This window comes from Chrysochloris asiatica, unplaced genomic scaffold (genome assembly GCF_000296735.1).
Source record: "Chrysochloris asiatica unplaced genomic scaffold, ChrAsi1.0 scaffold00028, whole genome shotgun sequence".
NCBI classification, from domain to species: Eukaryota; Metazoa; Chordata; class Mammalia; order Afrosoricida; family Chrysochloridae; genus Chrysochloris; species Chrysochloris asiatica.
The window spans coordinates 24,668,151-24,693,255 of NW_006408546.1; the positions used below are offsets into that span (position 1 = coordinate 24,668,151).

At 38.0% G+C, this 25,105-nt stretch overlaps 1 protein-coding gene across 3 annotated transcripts in view; it reads left to right on the forward strand.

The window, feature by feature from the left end:
* The window catches only part of GRM7 (glutamate receptor, metabotropic 7), a 1,560,849-nt gene that overhangs the window by 1,016,293 nt on the left and 519,451 nt on the right, over nt 1-25,105 (forward strand). For all 3 annotated transcript variants that reach the window (XM_006846627.1, XM_006846628.1, XM_006846629.1), the window contains exons 6-7: nt 1,932-2,132; nt 24,360-24,499. In XM_006846627.1, coding sequence (XP_006846690.1) covers nt 1,932-2,132; nt 24,360-24,499 — 341 coding nt within the window. The remainder of the gene's footprint in view (nt 1-1,931; nt 2,133-24,359; nt 24,500-25,105) is intronic.

Consider the following 25,105-nt stretch of genomic DNA (forward strand, 5'->3'; position numbering starts at 1 on the left):
TGTGGCAGTAGTAGTGAGGTTGGCCCAGGATCAGGCAGTGTTTCATTCTGCTGTGCATTAGGTCGCTATGGGTCAGTACCAACTCGATGGCACCTAACAACAACAACAACCCTTAACATTATAATAACAATTTGATAAGACTTTTTTGGTATTTTGAAGACTTTTGAAAAGCCTTCATTGTGATTCAATATGTAAGTGTTGGCTTACACGTTGTAAGACAACTTTAAGACAACTGTAAAATAGCTTTTGGGTTGGGCCAATGGCAGTTAAACAAGGTATGATGGATAAAATCAGGAGGAAGGATATTTCTGACAATGCAGAACATAATCAAAGGTAGCTTCACAAGAACGTATATGATGTGTACAGGAAAAAAAATCATCATACTTGCCAGGAACACAACAATGTATATCAGCAAGATAGAGCCCATGCAAGGCTGTTGTTCTTAAGTGCCATTAAGTCTGTTTGGACTCATAGTGACCCTGTGTAAGGTTTCTGAGGAACTGCTGGTAGGGTAGAACCATTGACCCTCTGGTTATTAGTCTAGATCTTATGTTATACCTGGACTCCATGGGCAAGGTTGTTGTTGTTATGTACCATCGAGTTGGCTTTTACTCATAGCGACCCTGTATTGGGTTTCCAAAGAGTGGCTGGTGAGTTTGAACTGCTAAACCTGTGGTTCAAACTGATGTTGTGGTCCAGTGCTTATCCTACAGTGTCATACCAGGGCTCCATGGGCAAAGTAGTACCCAGAGTAAAGACTTCAGGGTCTGACTGACCTGAACTGTCATCTTTGCTCCACTTGTAAAAGACATGGGCACAGGATTTAATCTCTATATGACTCAACTTTCCAGACTGTAAAATCAGGATGCATATTTCCTGCATATGTAAAGATTTTTTTTTTTTTAAGTATCAATGGAAAGCTGGCAACCCAAAACTCCCAGCATTAATTTATTTCAGTTTCTACTATTGTAAGGCAGAGTTTAGCAAAATAATGGATAACCTCAGTTGTCAGAGTAAGGGGTTAGATTTTGTGTTGTAGTACTGGAGAGCCATTGAAGGCTTTAGAGCACAAGATTGATTTGATTATCTCTGCAGTTTGAAATGATGAGCACCAAGGGTTGAGTGGTGCAGGCATACTTAGACAACATGGGCATACAAAGGGCATGGGTCAAAGAGCTGAAACACTTTACTGTTTAAAAGGTAGACTTGCCAGAACTTGGCCACACATCAGATGTACATTTGTGAAAGTAAGGAGTGAAAGGTAGGAAAAACACCAGGATTTTTAACTTGAACATCTGACATGCCAGTAATAGCAACAATCGAGAGAGGTCACACATGAAGTGGATTGAGTTTGTAGGTAAAAATAATGAGTTCAAGTGTGGCATTTTGTTTGTGTTTTATCACTTGCCTCTTTCCCATCACCTCTTTAGAGCAGCTGAGCTTTAAAGATTTGAATGGGGAAACCCAGCTTCCAATCTTAGAGATCTTTGATTCTATAGGACTAGTATATTTCAAATATTATGGTGTGCTGTTACAAAAAATGTCACTTGCAGTGCTGTTTGTAAAGTCTGTCTAAGAGATGTAAAATGTTAGTATAATATGCTCCAAAGTAAAGTACCACCAAGTATTAAGACAGTCTCAGAGAGGAACCCAAAATTCAGATGTTATTGTTGTTAATTGCCGTTGAGTTGGTTCCGACCCATAGCGAACCTGAACAGGGTTTCCGAGGCTGTAAATCTTTACAGGAGCACAAAGCCCAATTCGTAACCACTGCGCTACCACTACCAGAGCTCCTTCCTTTACAGAATTTGAATTACTGTAATCCTAAAAGCATTAACACTGTTTTCTTTAGGATATTTGAAATTCAATGCACGTGACAACAGTCTATTCAGTACCAATCTTGCCTGTGTATTTGTTGTTTTAATGTGCAGGGCAGGAGAGAATTGGAAAAGACTCCAACTATGAGCAGGAGGGGAAGGTTCAGTTCGTCATAGATGCTGTCTATGCTATGGCTCACGCCCTTCATCACATGAACAAAGATCTCTGTGCTGACTACCGGGGTGTCTGTCCGGAGATGGAACAAGCTGGGGGCAAGAAGTTGTTGAAGTATATTCGTAATGTTAACTTCAATGGTGAGTTCTTGAACTTCCTTGCCTTTTTAATCCTAAAAAATTGTATTCTGTGTGTCTTAAGTTATGTGGTTACACTGTGGCTCAATCAGTGTTGTTTACTCTTGAGTATGTGTCAAAAGCTATTTTTTGTTGTGAAGTGCCCTCAAATAAGTTCTGACTCATAGCAAGCCTGAATAGGGTTTCCAAGGAGCAGCTGGTGAGCTTGAACTGCTGACCATTCAGGTCAAAATGAACTTGTGGTCCAGTGCACTATCCAGCTGTGCCACAGCAGGACTCTGTGTATGCAAGCATTAACATAACATTAACCCTTTGTGTTAATGCTTACATAGAAAATATTAAATTAAATATAGGTATAACCCAGATGAATACAAACTGTGTCAAAGAAAATTAGCATGTTATTATTTTGTAGTTGTTTTTAAGTGCCATTGAGTCAGTTCCGATGCATACCGACCCTGTATATGGTTTCTGAAGAGTGGCTTATGAGCTTGAATTGGCAACCTTGTGGTTCAAACCAACCTTGCGGTCCTGAGCATTAACCCATAACACCACACCAGGACTCCTATTATTATATATATTTCAAATAAATAATACAATCATACAACAGTCAAAGAAAAAGGGAAAAAACACAATAAACAATTGCAAATCACTTGGGAAAACAATGTTTGATTATATCCCATAGGGTTGGAAACAAACAAACAAAAAAAACTCTACATAGGTATTGTACAATATGTAGGATAGTTGTTTCTTATAGTCTGAAGGTACTTTTAATATATATTGTTATTGTTTTTAAGTGTCATTGAATCGTTCTAATTCATAGGAACCCTGCAAATAAGTCAATACATTGTGGGCATTAAGAGCTGGGTTTCTCAGTGACAAAGAACAAAATTACAAATAAGGTAGTGGGGGGAGGGGGCAAGGTTAGAATGAATTCTATGGTGTTGGATTGTAATAGAATATGTCAGCATGAACTCCTAGATTTTAATGTGCATACAAATGGATGAATATAGGAATAGATACAAATGTCTTAGAAACCCTATATTACAATCAACTCAATGGCAGTGGCTTTGGTTCGGACAATGTGTGTGTATGTATACATCCTGGTGTGGCACTGTGGTTTAATGCGTCAGACTGCAAAGCTGTTAGAACTGCAAGGTCGGAAGTTCAGGCTTTCTAGCTGTGTCTTAGGAACCCTGTAGAGGGTCTCTATGGGTCAGAATCGACTCTACGGCACTCAACAACAACATACATACTTATGTGACTAGCTCTGTTCACTGAGTGGACCTAGGAACAGTGTTGTTGTTAAGTGCCATCAAGTCGGTTCCTACGCATGGTGACTCTGTATATGAGGAATAGTTGGTGAGCTTGAACCACTGACTTTGTGGTTCAAACAAACTTTGCAGTCCAGCACATTAACCCACAGTGCCATACTGGAACTCCTAGTAACATGGCACTCAGTAAAAATGAGCACACCTAGGACCTACATCTTATTTCTCACCACCATTCTCCTATAAAAAGGACCAGGGCTCCCTGTAGGAATGCTTGATTCCAGAACTGGGCAAAAAAAAAGTACAAGATGACTATAACAGATCATGTTGTTCCCAGAATTAAGAAAGTGCTTAAACACACATGGAATCATGTGGCAAAGACACAAGAAGTAACGTGAAGGTGTTCCATTGGTCAATTCTGGGACAATAAGGAATTCTACCTCACTGAATAAAAAAATTAAATATATAACTTGAGTCCATGTTGATGTGAAGAAATTATTGGATTGGATTGATAAATGAAGAAGAAGGGGTGCCATGATGGAATGATAAGAAGATGGAAATAGAAAATGACAATTTTGTGAAAATCCCAGTAATAATTTTTCGGGACAACATCATTAATGAATGTTAAAATTATTGAGCTAAAATACATTGGAAAACAAAATACTTGCATAATTTCTAAGTATGTCTCATTGAGATTACATATTCACTACTAAAAGGACAACATTAACTTTTTATTAATGAAATCTGGGAAGGCGGCACTTTTCTAGACGCACGTGAACTATTAGAACTGATGAGACTTAGCGACACCATGTGCCTTGTATTATGATACACTAGCATGGGCACCACAGAAATTCTGAGGTCTTTTTACCAAAAGTAGATAACCGTAATATAATCATGAGGAGATACAGACAAATGCAAATTGAGGAACATTTTACAAAATAAAGGATCAGTACTCTACAAAAATGCCTGGGTGATAAGAAATAAAGATAGGCAGAGGAATTGTTCCAGACAGGAAGATATAAGGGAGATACTACTTTAAATGCAGTGTGCCTGCACATGTGATAATGGACCAGAAAAAGACATTAAGAGTGCAATGAAGAAATGGTAATAAAATATAAGGACTTTAGTACCATTATTAAATCAATCCATTCCTGATGTAGGTGATTATATTATCTTTATAACCAAACCAAACAAAATCAAGCACTTATTTACTAATCCTCATTATATAAATCCTTCAAGAGTTACCGAGAATCAAACAGAAAAGAAAATAAATCCAATTTGGGGATCAATAATTTTCAAATTAAAATGTAGACAAAATTGACTCTATATAAAACCAGAAAGAAAAAAAAAAAAAAAAGAAATTTGTTTAAGTTCAAATCATCTACTTTTTCTAGTTTCTTTCTGATCTAGCTACAGAGTTTTAAAATATATATAACCAATTTCCCAGAGTCCAATAAATATTAATTTCACTATTTATCAAACTCACAATGCTGTCTGGGATAGGATAATCATCATGCGCCTACAAGGAAAACCAGTTCAGACCACTATTATTCAAATTTATGCAATAATCACTAAAGCCAGTGATGATGAGATTTAGAAAATTCTACCAAATTCTTCAGTCTGAATTTGATCAAACATAAAATCAAGATACATTGATCAGTACTTGTAACTGGAAGGCAAAAGTTGAAAACAAAGAAGGATCAGTGGTTGGGGAATATGATCTTGGTATAGAAATAATGCTAGAGATCCCATGATAGAGTTTTGCAAAAACAACTGATTCATTGCAAATAGTTTTTTGAACAACACATATGTGGATCTCACTAGGTGGGATACACATAGAAACCAAATTGACTATATTTGTGGGAATAAATGATGGGGAAGCTCCATGTCGTCATCCAAAACAAGGCCAGGGACCGACTTAGGAATAGACCATAAACTGATTATATATAAGTTCAGACTGAAGCTGCAAAAAATGAAAACAACTTCATGAGAACCCACATATGACCTACCTGAATTTAGAGACCATCTCAAGAACAAATTTGATGCATTAGACACCAATGACCAAAGACAAGGAGACTTCTTGGATGACATCAAGCGCATCATCTATGAAGAAAGCAGAAGGTCAGTAAACAGGTAGGAAAGAAAGGACATGCCAAAGTGGGTGTAAGAAACTTTTACTCAGCCCAGAGAAGCTAAAACGACTGGAAGCAATGACGAAGTAAAGGAGCTGAACAAAAATTGTCAAAGGATATTATAATTAAAGGTTCAAAGACCTGGAACTATAAAACCAAAGTCAAGAACACATTCAGACTGCAAAGTCATTTTAACTGCAAGGTCGGTGGTTCAAGCTCACCAGATGCTCCTTGAAAACCCGATTTGAAAAACAGGGTTGCTATGGGTTGGAATCAACTCGACGGCACTTAACAACAACAACACTATAGACAAAATATTAAATGATGCAGGAAGCATACATCATACCGTTGGTTTGTACAAGATAATGTCAGACTGCCTATGTAGAAATACTCTTTGAAAAACTGGGTCAGGGCTGCAGTCTTTCCTACTTTTAGGGAGGCTGTAGTCGCTGGCCAGCTCATAAAGGCTTCCTTATCGATCCTGAGAGTCTTGAGTGGTCATCTGGGTAAATTGAGACGCAGCAAAAGAAACAAGACAGAATGGCTCAAACAAATGACCATGATGCAGACTCAGAAAACATTCCTGAGGAAGAAAAGGTAATGGAAATAACAGAAATAGAATTCAAAATAATGATACTTAGGTACCTTCAAAATACTAAAAGAAAGATCTAGGGAAGCATGGAGAACACAGAAAGAAAAAAACTTTAGAAGAATTTAGAAAAACACTACAAGAATTAACAGATAAAATAAATGCAAATTTTTGAAACAACACAAAACCTGCAATTAGAAATCCAAAAGGTTAATACTAACATTTCAGAAATGGACAGTACATTGAAAGGGCAAAGGAATAGATTGAATACAATGGAAGCCTGAATTCATGTGTTTGAAGACAAATCTCTCAATACTAGTATGCCAGAAGAACAATCAGAAAAGATCATGAAAAAAATCCCAAGAAAGCCTAAGAGTTATGTGGTAGACCAAGAAGAGCAACAATTTACGGGTAATCAAAGTTCCAGAACAGGGAAAACCAATAGAAAGCACAGAGTAAATTGTAGAAGAATTGGAAGAAAACTTCTGTAACATCATGAAATGGAAGAACATAAGCATACAAGAAGCTGAACAAACCCCAAACCGGATAGATCCCAAAGAAAATCACCAAGACATATCAGAATCAAACTTTCTAAAACCAAAGACAAGGAAAGAATCCTGAGAACAGCTCAGGAAAAACAAAATGTACCTACAAAGGATAGCCAATAAGACTAAGCTCTAATTTCTTAGTGAAAATCATTCAGGCGGAAAGTCAGTGGGATGACATGTACAAAACTTTGAAAGAAAAAAAATTAACAACCAAGAATCATGACCAGCAAAGCTGTTTCTCAAATATGACAGTGAAATTAGGAAGTTTCCTGATAAAACAGAAATTAAAGGAATTTGTAATGACCAGACCTCAGTCTAAAGGGTGTTCTTTGGACTGAGAACCAACAACAGCAGACAATGTGAGATCATCATACATGTCAACACCATGCAGAACTCAGTCCAGATTTAGAGGTATTTAAAGTAAAACAAACTTACAAGACTGAAAATATGGAACCAGAGATATTAACTTGTAATGAAGTCAACTATAAAGCAAAAAGAGGGAATTGTGTCAATACAGAAATGCCAAATGGCAAGGACGTCAAATAGATTTAAAGATAAAACAGACTCTTAAATAAAGAGAGAAAACAATTACAAGGTAACCTAAAAAAAAGAAAAGAAAAATTAGTAAACCAGCATATGAAAATTTTTAAAAAGAGGAAAATCAGAGTGATTTCATAAACATTAACACAACAAAAATGAAAATGAAACCCACACAAAAAATGAACTCTGCACAGAAAATTATGTGGAACAAAGAAACCAGCAGCACCACACAAAACCACACAGCAAAATGACAGCAATCAAGTCATACCTTTCGAGAATTAGACTGAATATAATAGATTGAATACACCAGTTAAGAGACAGAAAGAGGAGAATGGGTAAGAAACCAAAATCTTTCAATATGTTGTCTATATAAAAAAGATGGAGACATCCCAAATACCCATCAAGAGAAGAATCGTTATAAAACTTGGTTCATACAAATAATGGGATGTTACTTAACATTGAAGAATAACGTTGAATGTGCAAAACATCTCACAAATGGATGAGCCTGGAGGACATTATGCGGAATGAAATATATCAATCATAGAAGTACAAATATTGTCTCTCACCAGTGTTGTTAAAAGTTGGGAAAAGGTTTTCTTAATAAAAGAAACTATCGGTGTTGGATATAGGGATGTGGGGGATGTAAAATTTTTCATGGGCTAGAGAGAAGACATGTGTTGACATGTGTGATAGGGCAGGCACTGTACAACAAGAGGGAAGTTAGCAGAAGAAATGATGGTAGCAGAAGACTGAAGGAGGAATGCAATAGTTAAAGTGAACAGAGGTAAATACTGTTAATTATTGGTAAATGGAGGCGATTACAATCATAATGAAGCAAAGTATATGATTTGTTGAATGAAAACTGATGATTTCTGTAAAACTTTGCTTGATTCACAATAAAAAGTTAAAAATAATAAAATCTGGAAAGGTGTTTGTCAGTATTATTTATACCATTTCAACATAGTTATTCAGTCTGGACAGAAAATCTGAGAAAATTAATTATATGAATAAGAACATGGCATCAGGATTGGAGGAAGACACATTAACCTGTGATATAATGATGACACAACCTTAATTGCTGGAAAAGAAGAGGACTTGAAGTACTTACTAATAAAGATCTTCACACCGAAGTGCACTCTTTGCCTTCAGTATACATTGTACCTCAATGTCAAGGAAATAAAAATCCTAACCAATGGAGCAGTAAATAACATGTTGATAAAGTGACAAAAGATTGATGTTGTCCAAGACTTCATTTTGCTTGGATCCATGATCAACACTCATGGAAGCAGCAGTCAAGAAATTTAAAAGGCATATTACATTAGGCAAATATACTGCAAATGACCTCTTTAAAGTGTTAAAGAGAAAAGATATCAGTTTGAAGGGCTAAGATGTGCCTGCCCCAAGTCATGGTAATTTTAATCACCTCATATGCATTTAAAAACTGGATCGTGAATAAAGAAGACAACAAAAATAATTGATAGACTTGAATTACAGAGGTAGAGAAGTGTATTGAAAGTCCCATGGACTGCCAGAAGAACAAATCAATCTATGTTGGAAGAGGTATAGCCAGAATGCTCCTTAGACGTGAGGGTGGTGAAATTTTGTCTCTCATACTTTGGACATGTTGTCAGGAGGGACCAATCCTTGGAGAAGAACATCATGCTTGCTTGATAGAGTGGAGGGTGAATGAAAAAGAGGATGAACCCCCACCAAGAAGGAATGACACAGTGGCAGTAACAATTTGCTCAATCATAACAACAATTGTGATGATGTTGCAGGACTTTGCATGTTTCTTTCTGTTGTGCATAGTGTCACTATGAGTCCTTGACTTGAGAGCTCCTAACCGTAACAATGAAGTTTCATATACTGCTGTTGGTCCTGGGTTTTGTATTCTGTCCTGTGGATATGTCTGACCATTGCTCTGTTGTTGGCTATAAATGAATTTTTAGAATCTTCTTGCTGACTCTTCTTTGATACATCATCCAGATTGTATGTAGTCCCATTTTGCTACAATAGCCTTGTATATTATTGAACTAGAACAGGTAAACTTTTGATGACATAAAGAGCTTACATTTATCAAATGCTTAGTGTGCCTGTATCAGTTTACTTAATCTTCAATACATCATGGTTTTGATACTATGGTAAGTAGGGAACTTTTCCTCAGATATGTTGTCTTGTTGTTATTTTTAAGTACTGCTGTTGAGTTGGTTCCTACTCATAGTGACCAGGTGTAGGGTTTCCAAGAAGTAGCTGGTGGGTTTGAACTGTTGACCTTGTGGTTAGCAGTCCAATGATAATCCTACATCGCCACATCAGGGCTCCTACAGGGGACAACATTATGACAACTTCTTAGACATTACCAAACACCTTGAAGCAATGAGATGTTGGGCTTGAGGCCCCATAATCATAATCATGGTGGGAAGCATGGTAAATTGTCATAACATAGTTCCTAAGACACTGTTCTACATCCTACTTTTGTGAGTAGCAACTAGGATCTGAAAAGCTCACGAGTGGCCACCTAAGTTACAATTTTTGATTGATCCATGTGTGGAGGAAAGAAGAGTGATGAAAACTGAAGATGCTTAGACTCAATTAGTGCAATAGACTAATAGAACATGTGAATTCCAGGCTCTGCAACTCTAAGACCAGAAGAACTAGACGGTGTCCGGTTACTACTACCAACTGCTCTGAAAGGGATAATATTAGAAGTCTTGAATAGAGTAGGAGAAAATGTGGAACTAAACTCAAAATTATAAAAAAGACCAGGTTTACTGGCCATAGAGATACTGGGGGAACCGAAACTATGGCCCTGGCCACATTTCAGGTCTGAAATTGACTTCACCCTCGTGGCTCAATTATCAGCTAAGTGGTAGGTAGAGATAGAGGGGGATCAACAACACTAGTAAGATGTACTTGTCATTGTCAGCCATTCCAAATCAAAAGGGCAACATTTACCTAAGGAAAAAATTCATAAAAGTTGGAAAGGAGGAATGGAAATAAGAATCACAAGTAGAGAGTGGGGTACCTGTTGTTAGATGGAGGGCATTGAGATGAAATGAAGTGTATGATTTGATAAATATAAAACCTTATCTTATTTTTAAAACTTCATTCAATTCACAATAAAATATTTCCATGAAAAAAGAATCATGACACTCAAAACCATAAAGCTAAGTAGTAAAGATTTACTGCTTGGAACCTAGGGTGTCTGGCTCCACAACTGATTTATTGACACGTGTGATCTGAAATGACTGAGATAGCATCATCTTTCCTATGCCAGTTTATTATATGAGATCTGCCAGGTTCACAGGCAGGACAGTGGGTTTCTCTTTCCCTGTGTTAGCATCTAGTCCAGCTCTGTGGGCAGCTGGATGTATTTTTCTGCCCTATGCCCAATCAGACAGTTTTGTCTCAGAGACTTTATGACATTCATTGATGTCAAGCCTCAGCAGTTTTGTAAGGCATAGTCCTCTCTGCTCGATTTAATTACTTTCTCACCTGTTACCTTAAGTAAGCAACTATTGTTGTTAGGTGCCACTGGGTCAATTCCAACTCTTATTAACCCTATTCATAACAGAATGAAACTCTGCCTTTTCCTACACCATCCTCATCATTTTTGTTACACTTTACACCATTACAACTGCCAGTGTGTCAGTCCATCTTATTGGGAAACAAACTCTTTTTTGCTGATCCTCTTCTTTACCATCATGATGTCCTTCTCCAGGGACTGGTCTCTGCTGATAACATTTACAAAACATGAGAGATGGCTTCTTACTGTCATGAGTTCTGATGGGGTATTTCTTCTGGCAGTCTATGATTCTTTTAATACTCTTCTCCAACTTCATAACTCAAATATATCAATTTTTCTATGGTCATTATTCATTGTCCAACTTTCACATGCATATAAGGTTATTGAAATACTATGACTGGGTCAGGGACACATTAGTCTTCAAACTGACATCTTAGCTCTTGAACACTTCAGAGAGGTTTTGTGAAGGAGATTTGCCTAATGAAATACATCATTTGATTTCATGACTACTACTTCAATGAATGTTGATTGTGAATTGAAGAAAAATGAACTCTTTGACCATTTCAGTCTTCTCTCCATTGATCATGACATTATTTATTGATCCAGTGGTGAGTATTTTTGTTTTCTTTACCTTGTGGTACAATCCTACTGAAAGCTGTAGGCTGTGATCTTTCTGCATGCATGGTTGTATTATTTGCATATGTTAATGAGTCTTCCTCCACTGTGGATGCCACTTTCTTCTTCATAAAACCCAGCTTCTTGGATTAGTTGCTCAGCATGTAATTGAACAAACACAGTGAAAGAATTCAACCATGGCACACACCTTTCCTGATTATAAAGCATTCAGTATCTTCTTGTTCTGTTTAATCAGCTGCCTCTTGGTCTATGTACAGTTCCTTAGAAGCACAATTAAGTGTGTTGGAATACCTGGTTTTCACAGCTGTGGATACAGCTGATCATGATCCATATAGTCAATAGCACAAACAACCATCTTTCTTATATTCTCTTCCTTTCGTCAAGATCCAGCTGACGTCAGCAATAATATCCCTTGTTCCACGTCCTTTGAATCTGGCTTGAAGCCCTGGATGTTTTTTGTTAATGTACTGTTGCAGCTGTTTTGAGTTATATTTAGTACAATTTAACATGCCTGTGATATTAATAATATTGCTTGATGATTTCTACGTTCTGTTGGGTTACCTCTCTTTGGAATGGACACAGATATGGATCTCTTCTAGTCTGTTGGCCAGATAGCTGTCTTCCAAATTTCTTGGCCTCCATATGCATGTGAAAGTTGGACAATGACTAATGAAGACCCTAGAAGAATTGCTCTCTTTGAGTGGATCTTTGCCACCATCTCTTCCTGCTTTAAATACACAATGGTCATAACAATGGCTCTAATATGCACACTATCCTGGATGTTGTTGTTGTGAAGTGCCGTCAAGTCGATTCCGACCCATAGCGACCCTGTATAGGGTTTCCAAGGAGCAGCTGGTGAGCTTGAACCGCTGACCTTGCTATTCAAACGGCTTTGCAGTCTGGCGCATTAACCCACAACGCCACCCCAGGACTCCTTCCTGAATGTAGTCAGTTTTATTTCAGTGGATTCCACATGGTGACGTCCATGTGTTCATGTGCATTGTGTTGTTGTTGTTAAGTATTGTCAAGTCAGGTCTAACACATAGTGACCCCATACAGGGTTTATGAACAGCAGCTGGTTGGTTTGAACCACCAACCTTGCTTTTCAAATTGACCTTGTGGTCCAGTGCTTCTCCTACAGCACCAAACTAGGACTATACATAGTGGTCTTTTATGGTGTTTTAAAAAGGTATTTGCAATGAATAAGTCATAGGTCTTGAAAAAGTCTGTTTTGTCATCTACAGCATCAATTCTGGTATCAGAGCCATGTTTTCCAACTGCTGATTATTCATCTTTGTTTCAAACCTTTGCATTCCAATCACCAGTCATTATCAATATATCTTGATTGCATCTTTGATCGGTTTCAGGCTAAAGAAGTTGGTAGAAGTCTTCAAATTCATCATCATTGGCTTTCACTGTTGGTGTGTAAAGTTGAATAATAGTGGTATTAACTGGTCTTACTTGTAGGCCTATGGGTATTAGCCTATCACAGACAGGGCTGTACTTCAAGATAGATTTTGAATGTTCTCTTTTTAGTGTAAATGCTGTGCCATTCCTCTTTGACTTTCTTGGTATAGTAAACTATGTGACTGTCAGATTCAGAATGGTCAGTAGCAGTCCATTTCAGCTCACAAATGCCTAGAATATTCAATCTTTATGTGTTCCATTTAATTTTTGACAACATCCAATTTTCCTATTCGTACTTCATACATCCCATGTTCTAATTATGACTGCTGGTTAGCAGCTGTTTCACCTTATTTTAAGTTGTGCCCCATCAACAAATGAAGGTGCCGAAAGCTTACTCCATCTTCATTGTCATGATCAACTCTTCTGTGAGGAGACAGCACTTGCAGAATCATATTTTGAGTGGTATTCATCTTCAGGCACTATATCTGACAATATTCTTATGCTATTCCTACTAGTTTCATCTTCGGACACTTGGGACATTTTTCTGCTAGGCAGTGCATTGGTTCCATAGTTAAGCATTGTTGTGAACCACAGGTCTGAGGTTCGAGTCCACCAGACACTCCCCATGATAAGGATGAAGCTTTCTCCACCTGAGAAGATTTAAAGCCTTGGAAACCCTACCAGGAAACTGACTCATAGGCACTTTTACAACAACAGCATTCAGGGTATAGTTTTCAGTGTGTAAACATTCAGAAGCAATCTGCCTCTCTTGTTTCCTATTCTGTCTTAGTCTGTAAGCTCAGCTAAATCCTATTCACCATGAGTGGCCCTGCTGGCATTTAATATATAGGTGACAGAGCTTTCAGGATCACAGTAGTCACAGTGACAGTCTACCACTGACAGCAAGAGCGGTGGGAGCAACCATTAAAGTCATAGAATACTTGACTTTTTTTTTTTCTTCATTCATTTTCCTGGTTTTCAAATAAACCATATCCTAGAGAGCAAAGATTATTTGCCCAAAACTTCAGAGACAGATCGGGAACTCAATTCTCCATTTCGATCATTGGGAAGAATTTAAACTTTCCTTTGCAAGTTTTAGGAAGATTGTGATTTTTGTTTCAATAAGTTTGAATGTGTTCTGTTACTTTAGTAGAGAATTTGCTGAATCCCTAGAATTTTTTTTTTTCACCCCAAGAGCAGAGCACATTTTAATTATTCTGACCTTTACATTTACCAAAGCATCAATTTAGGATGCTTTACCAAGTACTTAACCTCCTTTCATGTGCTGAGAGAAAAGATTGTTCATTTAGCCTTCATCACATCCAGTCATTTCCCCTGCATCCCAAATATATGCAATGTCATGAGCCAATGATAGAGTTATACCTATGTAGGCCCATTTGATCAGGTGGCAAAAGTTGGAGGTGTAAATTTAACAGATGTGGGTTCTTTGATTAAAAATAAATAAAATTAAATAATCAATATATAATGAAGTATTTAATCTAAAATGTGCCTAAATAGACTTACCAGCTTCTAGAACACAATATTTCTAGGGTATTTTTGATAAAGATCGCGACCATGTCAATCTATCACACATTCTATGTGTTCGTCTTATAACATGATTTTAACATGACTCCGTCAAGATATGAGATCTGGCTTCCCGCTACCTTGAATCCCTGTGATTAAGTGATACCATGTGATTTCTAAGGCATAAAATGGAATAGGGATTCTGCCTGATTTTCCTGATATGTTTGCTCTTAGAGGTGAAGAAACCAAAGTGCCACAGTGACAGACCATGTGTGGATGTTCTGCCCCCATCCCAGCCAATGTCCTAGGTAATGGCCAGCATCAAATATCAGACATCTAAGGCACTACGTCTTCACATGATTTCAAGCACAGCCTTTAAACTTTCTAGTTCATGTGAGTAGACAGGATAGAAAAATTCCTCACAGAACCCCACCCACATGACTGATCATGAGCAAAAAAAGTGTTATCGTCACTTTACGCAGTAAGTTTTAGGACATGTTCTGAAGGAGCAATAGATTAAGCAGCATGCATATCAATGTAGAAACTCTGGAATCTGTTCATGAATGGTAATAGGAGAAAAACATCAGCTAGGGAAATTCCATGACTAAGGCGGCTGTTGACAATTGTCATCTGGACAAATCCTTCACTGTTCAGAAAGAAAGAAATGTCTGGACCATCTCATCAGTTAAAGGAGATTTCAGACTTGAGTACATTCTATCATTTATCTTCTCTTTCCTTTAATCCCATTTCTCTTAGTTGTACTCTCACTCTAATACCTCACAGAAAGCTCAACCAGGAATTGCTTACCCCTTGATAATTTCTTTTCTTTTTTTTTCCCCTTAAGTTTATTCATCTTCTCTATCCCTCTACTATAGAGTTTATTAAGCAAAATCCCTGTTGTCCTATCGGGAAGCTCAGTTAGGTTGTTATTTTTTTCAAAAAATTGTTTAAGAAACTGGAAATAATAAGCCAGGTGCAAAATGAAATTCATCAAAAAGGTCAAAGTCGCCCAATATACTGTTACAAGTCAACACTTAGATAAAGTATTCAGCTCTTCTGCCTTAATTTTTTATAAAACATGAACACTAATGAGAATGGAAAGGGCATGACAAGAATCATTTCTCCTAACAAAGATTATAAGAAGAGAGGAAGATTAGGCGATGCATCCCTTTCTGATGAATATTTAGTTGGTTAAGCTTGAGATCCTTTGTAGCCACAGATCTTCAGTATTCACCCTATTCACCCTCTCTCCTCTCAAAAAGTATGAAAAGCACCAGTAATATTATTTATTGAATAGAAGCTGTGGGATTACAGCAAAGCACAGTATCCTGATATCCAGTGAAAGAACCAACTGGGAAAGTCTAGATAGTAATGGTCTGCAAAATGGCACCATTCTTATTTTCTTGGTAATAGCCGGCAAAATCTGTATACAGTTGGAAAGCTTGCTGATAGAAGAAAGACAATATTAAAAAATGTTTGTTATTGATGTTGATTTTTTGTTGTTCTCCCTACAATGGAAGTTTTGTGCTGACTCCTCCACAGGGTGGTGAAAGATTCTCTTTTCTGATATAGTAGGTGCTTTTAGGAACAGTTGGGTTATTGTTGTTGTTATGTGCCGTAGAGTCGGTTCCGATTCATAGTTACCCTGTACAGGGTTTCCAAGGCTGTAAATCTTTATGGGAGCAGAAAGCCTCATCTTTCTCCCGTGGAACAGCTGGTAGTTTCGAACTGCTGACCTTAAGGTTCACAGCCTGATTCTTAACCACTACGCTACCAGAGCTCCTTGAACGGTTGGGTAGTGTGTAGGGAAAACATGTGAGTGTTGTTACTGAGTCAGCTCTGACTCACCCAACAGTATAGTTAACAACATGGAACACTGCCAGGCCCTACACCAGCTTCATGATTGTTTGCATGTTAGAGTCCATTTGTTATAGCCACTGTGTATTTTAAGTACCTTCTAATCAAAGGGAGGAGTCCTGGTGTGACGCTGTGGTTTACTGTGCCAGACTGCAAAGCCATTTGAACTGCAGTATCAGTGGTTCAAACTCACCAGCTATTCCTCAGAAATCCTATACAGGGTCATCGGGGATTGGAATCGAGTTGCCGGCACGAAACAACAACAACAATCAAAGGGAGCAGTCTGGGTGTGATGTTGTAAGTTAATGTGCTGGACTGCAAGGTCGTTTGAACGTTCACATTGCATCAGATGGTACCAGAAACCCTGTATAGGGTTGCTATGAGTCAGAACCGACTCGACAGCACTTAACAACAACAATCAAAGGAAAGTCATCTTCCAGACACTGTTCTGTTTAATCTATGGGGTTTTCATTCACCAGGTGTTTATTGATAGTCTTTCTTAATCTGGAATTCCCACTGACCTTGTTAGTATTTGAAATGCCAGTGGCATAATTTTCAGCATCACAATGACAGCAACATGCAAGCCACCACAGTATGGGAAACTGACAGATGGGTGGTGGAGGTACCACATAGAAAAAAGAAATCAAAATGATGCTCTTGGCTTCACCAAAACTGAGTCATTGACTCAGATTGGCGGAAAGAAACAAGTGCTGAGCACTATTTATCAGGGATCAGTGTCCACTCCTGGAGTGAACTCTTTTCTGCTGTTTGAAAAATAAAACTGTCAGTGCTTACACTGACAGTGAAATGTAAATTACATACCAGTTAGGAAAGACAAGCTGGGTACTTGGAGAAGACACTGGGCTGGCTCCCTGTGAAATGGAAGTAGTAATAACAGAACCTGCCTAACTCCAGGGGAATAACATGAATGAAGCTCAGGTGAGGCTCCAAACTTTTAACCAATCCTGCCACATCCCATGGTACTCTGTTGTTTTCTTTTGCGTGTGATAATCCATTGCAGTAGACACACAGAACTCACAGAACAGACTTACAGCTAAGTGGTTTATTAAGGAAACTGTGGAGTACAACTCGGGATCAGGATCAGAAAGTATACAAAGTCTGGAAGATTCCCCTGGATGAGGAGAGGAGAGGAGAGCACATCTCTCACTTAAGTCCCTGGCATCTCTCTTAACTCTTCTTAGCCATGCAATCAAGAAGGTCCTTGTGTCTACCATGCACACCCCTGTCAATCTCCCAAGCACAGGTTTTCTCATAGTCCCCTGAGGATAGGCTCCTTTGCCTTTGGATTCCCTGCTGTCAACACTCACTCTGCCATAATGCCCCCTCCAGGCCTGCTGTCACCAGCTCTGCCACACACAAGGTTTTTCCAGGCCTCTTGCTATCTTCAGTGTATAAACCCACGTTATATAGCTCATTTTGCAAGTTCCTTGTCTCTACTCTTTCACTTTCTTCCTTCTGCTTCTGTCTGCCAGACATTTGTGGTATTGGCTGCATGTGTACACAAACTCCTCATTAATTTCAAAGCATGACCCTCTCACCAGGAATACAATCTGACCAGTCTCCTCTCAATAGGACACAAATACTTCCTGTTTGTAGTTGTCCAAAGTAACTATTTGCATAGACTATTGTCTTTTCATTTGTTTAGTATAATGACCAAGGTACATACAAGGCAGGCTGCAGGCCAGACTGGATAAAAAGTATCAGTTTACAGTTTTGTTTTGTTTTCAGGAAATGTCAACCAACATGGACAAAAGTAACAAATTATCTCAGATTGGAAACAAGGGCAAAGATAACTCCTCAGGGTTTGGGGGGGAAAAAAAATCTCTCAAACTTTTTCCAAAGAACCAAGGCAAAAAGGTTACATAAAGGAACTCATTTCACCATAGTACCTGAATGCATGAGTTCACATTAAAATTCACACAAAAATGTGGTTGCCAAGTATTTTCTAGTACATTCTGAGTCATAAAGACTCTGAGGAAAGTTTCCAAGGAGCAGCTGGTGGGTTTGAACCAGGGAACTCCAGTGCTTCTCCTACATACACCACCACTCCAGGACTTCTTACAAGAGAACAATTACCATTAATTGAGAATTATGTAAAAGGCAGTGAAGTAAGGAATTTATATACATTACTACATTTAATCCTCATTCTAATCATCTGATACGGATATTAGTAATGAAACGCAGAAGGAGAGCCAAATCAAATAACTTGCTAAAGGTCACACATATAGTGAATGGTGGACCTGGAATTCAAACCCTATTGTATGTGATTCTAAAATCAGTTACTAAGCATTGTTCTAGTTTAATTAGCTCAGTGGCTCTGGGACAATTGATTTTCCTTCGGGATCTAAGTATTTCTTACTTATAAAATTAGGGAATTGGATGTTCTGTTATCTACAACTCTGTATTAAATTCCTATTGTCATAAAAAATAACCACCAACTTGTAATTTAGTGCCAATTCCAATTTACAGTGACCCTGTATAGAGTTTCCAAAGAGCACATGGTGGGTTTGAACTCCTGAGCTTGTTAGCAATCCAGGGCTTATCCTACAGTGCCAAACCAGGACTCCCACCACCAAATTAGTGGCTTGTTGTTGTTAGGTGCCATCTAGTCAGTTCCAACTCATAGTGACCCGGTGCACAACAGAAAGAAACTTTGCCTGGTCCTATGCCATCCTCAACATTGTTACGCTTGAGCCCATTGCTACTGCCACTATGCTAATGAATCCATATCATTTGGGGTCTTCCTATTTTTCACTGACCCTCCGCTTTACCAAGCCTGATCTCCTTCTCTAGGGACTGGTCCCTCTTGATGATATGTCGAAGGAGCATTCTGGCTGTACTTCTTCCAACACACATTTATTTATTCTTCTGGCAATCTATGGTACTTTCAATATTCTTCTCCAGCACCATAACTGAAATACATCAATTCTTTTATGGTCTTCTTTATTCATTGCCCAACTTTTGCATGCATATCGGACTTTTGGAAATACCATGACTTGGGGGGTCAGGCACACCTTAGTCCTCCTACTGACATCTGTGCTCTTGAACACTTTGAAGAGGTCTTGTGCAGCAGTTTAACCAATAATTTATCTGATTTCTTAACTACTGCTTCCAGTGTGTTGATAGCAGATCCAAACAAAATGAATCTTTTACAACTTCAGTCTTTCTCAGTGTATCATGATGTTATTTGCTGATCCAGTTGTGAAGAATGTTGTTTTCTTTACACTGAGGTGCAACACATACTGAAAGCTGTGGTCTTTGATCTTCATCAATAAGGATTTTAATTTATCTTCCCTTTCAGCAAGCAAAGTTGTATCATCTGCATATTGCAGGTTGTTAATATACCATCCTCCAATCCTGTGCCATGGTCTTCTTCACGTAATCCAGCTTCTCAGATTATTTGCTCAGCAATCAAATTAAATCATTATGTTAAAACAATACAAACCTGGCACACACCTTTCCTGATTTAGAAAACATTTGGTGTCGCTGTTAAAACAACTGCCTCATGGGGACAATTAAGTGTTCTGTAATATCCATTTTTCAAAATGTTATATATCATTTGTCATGATCCACTTAGTCAAAAGACTTTGGAAAGTCAATAAACCACAGGTAAACAACTTTCTGGTTTTCTCTGTTTTTTTTTTTTTTTGCAAAGATCCTTCTGGCATCAGCAATGATATCCCTCATAGCTTAGCTTAAACCTCTGGCAGTTCTCTGTTGATGTACTCTTTCATATATATATTTATTTTTAAATTGAGAATTGAGTAATAGTTTACATGGGAGAACAACGGTTTTACACTCATCCTATCGTATTTCATTTCATTGAAATTATTTCAATGATTATAATCCCCTCTGTGCTTCATTATCCAACAGTATTTGCTTCTATTTCCTCTGGGGTTTTTATTTTTGTTGTTGTTCTTGTTCGTTTTGAATGTACACAAAAACACTCAGGAATATATAATCATTTAAGCAACCAAAGGGCACATTCTGCAAGCCTGCCTCCTGGCTGCCAACACACAGCCTTTCTCTTTTCATGAGAGTGCAGTCCTCAGCTGCTCCCTCTCTCCATACCTTCATCTCTGCCTATATCTCTGGTGTCACTGCTTCTCTGGATAGGGTCCCACATTCTGCTCATGCTCTTCTCCCTTGATGGTCCTAGGGCCCTCTGTTCCTATAAGATTAACTTCTACTCCTTTTTTGTTACAAAACTTCTGCCTTTACAGTTGTGGTGATCACAATTAATCATGATAACAACTACTCACTTTTTAATCATATGAATCTTATCTACATCTCCTTTCACCAGACCCATCTAGACCAACTTTGGTAGAGTTCTTCAATTTTACCATTACTGGTTTTAGTGGTTAGTGTGTATTAACTGGTCTTCCTTGTAGACATATGGATATTATTCTGTCACAGACAGTGATGTACTTCAAGATAGATCTTGAAATGTTCTTTGTGATGATGAAAGCTATGCCATTCGTCTTCAGTTTGTCATTCCTGGCACAGTAAATCATATGATTGTCAGATTCAAAATGGCCAATAGCAGTCCATCTCAGCTCACTAATGCCTAGAATATTCAATGCTTATGTTTTCCATTTCATTTTTGACAACTTTCAATTTATCTAGATTCATACTTCATACATTCCTTGTGCCAATTATTAATGAATGTTTGTAGCTGTTTCTCCTCTTTTGAGTTGTGCTCCATTAGCAAATGAAGGTCCCAAATCTTAACTCCATCTATGTCATCACAATCAACTCTAGAATGAGGAGGAAGCTCTTCTCCAGCCATATTTTAAGTGCCTTCCAACCTGAGACGTTAATCTTCTGGCCCTATATCTGGTAGCATTCTGGTGTTATTCATAATATTTTCATTTTCCAGAACTATTCCTGACAATATTCTGGTGTTGTTCATAAGGTTTTCAGTGGCTAAGCTTTAAGAAGTGTTCTACCTCTCCTAGTTCCTAGTCTGTCTTAGTGGCTTAGAAATCACAAATTTATTCTCTTCCAGTTGTATACAAAGAAGATTGACTTAGGTCTCCCTCATCTAAAGTCAAGGTGTTGGCAAGCTGGGTTCCTTCTGGAGATTCTAGAGGTGTATCAGTTTCCTTGTCTTTTCTAGTTTCTGGAGGCTAACCAGATTCCTTGGCTCATGACTCCTTCTCCAAATCTCTCGAGACTCTAGCTTTTGGTTTCGGATCCCTGCTACCTTTCCTGGACTCTTCCTGCATTCTTCTTACAAATATTGCTGTGATTACAATGGACTTATCTGGATACTGAAGCCCTGGTATGGCAATGCAGGATAAACACTGGACTTCTGACCACAAGGTCTTCAGTTCAAACCCTCTTGTTGTGACTTGGAAACCCTCTACAGGGTCACTACAAGTCGAATCTGACTTGACTTGACAGCACTTAATAACAAGAACAACCTGGATACTACAGGGTAATTTCCCTATTTCAAGATCCTTAACTTAATCACCTCTGCATTATTATTATTATTATAATTATTATTATTAGTAGTAGTATTGCTATATAAGGTAACACAGCTTTCAGAGTTTAGGAAATGAACTTGACTAGTGGCCATTTGTCAGTTTACCACAATGTCTCTTTTCTTTTTCAGTGTTATATGTATTTTGCAGCCATATCATATAATCCAAAGCACACTTCCACAGAGTCGATTCCATCTCATACTGACCATACAGAGCAGAGTAGATTCTTCCCTAGATTTTTTGAGACTGTAAATCTTTACAGAAGCAGATGGCCTCATCTTTCTTCCATGAAGCAGCAGATAGGTTCAAATCAGGGACCTTTCAGTTAGTAGTAGCATGACAAAGAACTTGATTCTCATGTTCAGTGATTGTTGAATGAGGCTACTCTCAACATCATGTCTACTTCCTAAGAGGTCAGCCTTTTTTTTTTTTTAACGTATTTTTTACTTTTCTAAGCATATTTTGTCCTGTCCAATAAACAAGATTTATTCTTCTTATAAAAATATGACATTGATACAAATATCATGTTAGCCTAAATTTCACAGAAGCTAAAGACACTGCTAAGTATATACAGAGCCATTTGTACCATAAGTTCCTAATAAGCATTTTCAAAAGTGCTCTTTTCTCATTTCTAAGACTTATCTAATAATAATAATAAAAAAAAGCTGAATGATGTTCTGTTCTCAATGATTCTATTTCAACATGTAAATGACTTAGAACTTCTTTGTAAATGATAGGAAATAGAACACTCTTTTGTTCTTGTGTGACACTGTGGATTCACACTGAACTGTGAACTACAAGGACAATATTTCAAACCCATTAGCTGTTCCTCAGAAACCCTATACAGTAGGGTCAATATGAGTTGGAATTGACTCGGTAGGACTTAAAAACAACAACCAGACCAATATAAATTATAGCACTCCTGGGGTGGCACTGTAATATAAGTCCAGTGCTGTGAACCACAAGGTTGGCAGTTCAAACCGACCAGCTGCTCCTCAGAAATTCTATGAAGGGTCACTATGAGTCTGAACCAACTCAACAACTTAACACTTAACAACCAACACTTAACAAGAACAACAACAGATGCCAGGCACATACCAACAACTATATTTCCTGTTTCCAAGGGTCTAGGGGAAAAAAAACAAACAAAAAACCCCCACCCAACTGCATTTTCTTTGTAATTTTTGCTGAAACCATCCAAATTTCATCTTTTTTTCATTCTCTATATATGCTTTGTTCATAATTTCTCATATTTATTATTTAAATATTGACTTCAATGTCTAATTCTGGCAAATATAGTTGCATCTTAAGACAGACACCAGAGAGGATGAAAAAAACAAAAAAACACAACAGTATTGATTATAAGCACCTTCCAGGCATTAAATTTTTATACTAGTCAACAAAACTTTTTACAATTGTTAACATATTAAGTTCACTAAAACTAATTGGCAATCATATTTTCAAAATCCAATCAATATTCAAATATATAGTGTGATGTAAATGTTTTTGCCTGTTTGTTACATCCTGCCCCCACATTCTCTTTTGTTTATTGGTTTATTTTTCCATTTATGATTTTTAAAAAATGGTTCTTTACTTAAAAGACTTGGTGTCATGCAGAAAGCATACTAATGTCATTATCACTATGACATTGTTTAAGGGCTCCACTGCCAAGAGGGTCACAATTCAAACCCACAGCAGCTTCACAGGAGAAATACCTGTAATCTGGTCCCCAAAAGACTGAACCCAGAAACCCTATGAAAACAGTTCTATTCTGTCATCTGTGATATCTATGAGTCAAAACTGACTCCACAGGACACTAGTACTTCTCATTGAATTATGTCTGAAAAATAATACTTATTTCTCAAAAGTGGGTTAATAGTAAAGTAAAATGTGAAGCTATAGTTTAAATAGCTGTACAAGGAATACGGAAGACTGAGTAAGAACTAATGACTTTGGTTGATGGTGTTGGTGAAGAACATTGACTATATCGTGGGCTGTCAGAAAAATGGACCAAGCTTTATGACGAGTACAGCAAGAATGCTCCTTTGTGAGGCTTTGTCATAGACACTTTGGAGACATGCTAGAAGGAGGGACTGAGTCCTAGAACAGGTCATCAAGTTTGGCAGTATAGAGGGTCAGCAAACATAAAGGACAAAGTCCCTCCAGCAGATGGACTGACACAGTGGCTGCAGCAATGGGCTCAGATGGTGATTGTGATGACTTCCAAGGATGGTTCCATGGTGCTCTCTGTTGTACATAGGGTCCCCAGGAGTTGGAACCAACTTGATGGCACCAAATAACAACATTGAGAAAGAATATAATTTAAAGGGTTGTTCTTGTTGTTAAATGTCGTCGAGTCGGTTCCGACCCATAGCAACCCCGTATAGGGTTTCTAAGGAGCCACTGGTGAACTTGACCCGCCAATTTTGCAGTTCATTCGGCTTTGCAGGCAGGCGCATTAACCCACAGCGCCACACCAGGTAGTCAGGTTGTTTTCCCAGTCTTCTTTAATTAACATCCAGAGACCCAGCAATCACTTCCCTATGCATTTCAGTGACCATTTTTAAGAGACCCGTTAACAATGGGACATCCTTAACCTTGTCTCTTCGCAGATCTTTAGATGGTCAACCCAAACATGAAAGCTTGGCAGAATTTTGTTTAACTCTAAAATGTGATCTCGCTTGATTCTCTTTCAGGTAGCGCTGGAACCCCAGTCATGTTTAACAAGAATGGGGATGCACCGGGACGTTATGACATCTTTCAGTACCAGACAACAAACACCAGTAACCCTGGTTACCGCCTGATTGGACAGTGGACAGATGAACTTCAACTCAATGTGAGTTCTACTGACTTCTCTTTTTTCCCTTGCACAAAGAATTGTTGTTGTTGATGTTTGTTGTTAAGCACCATCAAGTTGATTCCAAAGCATAGTGACCCTGTATAGAGTTTCCAAGGAGTGGCTGATAAGCTAGAACTGCGGACTTTGTGATTCAAACTAATTTTGCAGTCCAGCACATTTACCCACAGCACCACAGCAGAGGTCCTGTATGTGCAAAGAATAAACAGAGTTAATTTTCTCAGATTGTCAAGTGTTTTTGGTTTGCATGAGAGTGTTTATATACAGGTAAACATGCGACTTAGTGTAAGTGTTAACAGGGGTGTAGAATATTGAATAAATGCCCTGGATGATGGTGATGGTGGTGATGATGAAGATGTATGTTGAGTCTGTGGCAGATGTTATAATCAGCATTTTTTATTGATTGTCTCATTTAATTTTAACACGAGATTTAGAATTAGAACTTGAGGCTTCGGTATTTTAAGAATAAAGTTACCAGCTAGTATTTTCACAGATTCCTTCTCTTGACTGACCTTTTCTTCCTTCACTTTTTCCTTGCTTTCTTTCTTTGTTATTTGGTGGCGGTATTTTATTATTATTATTATT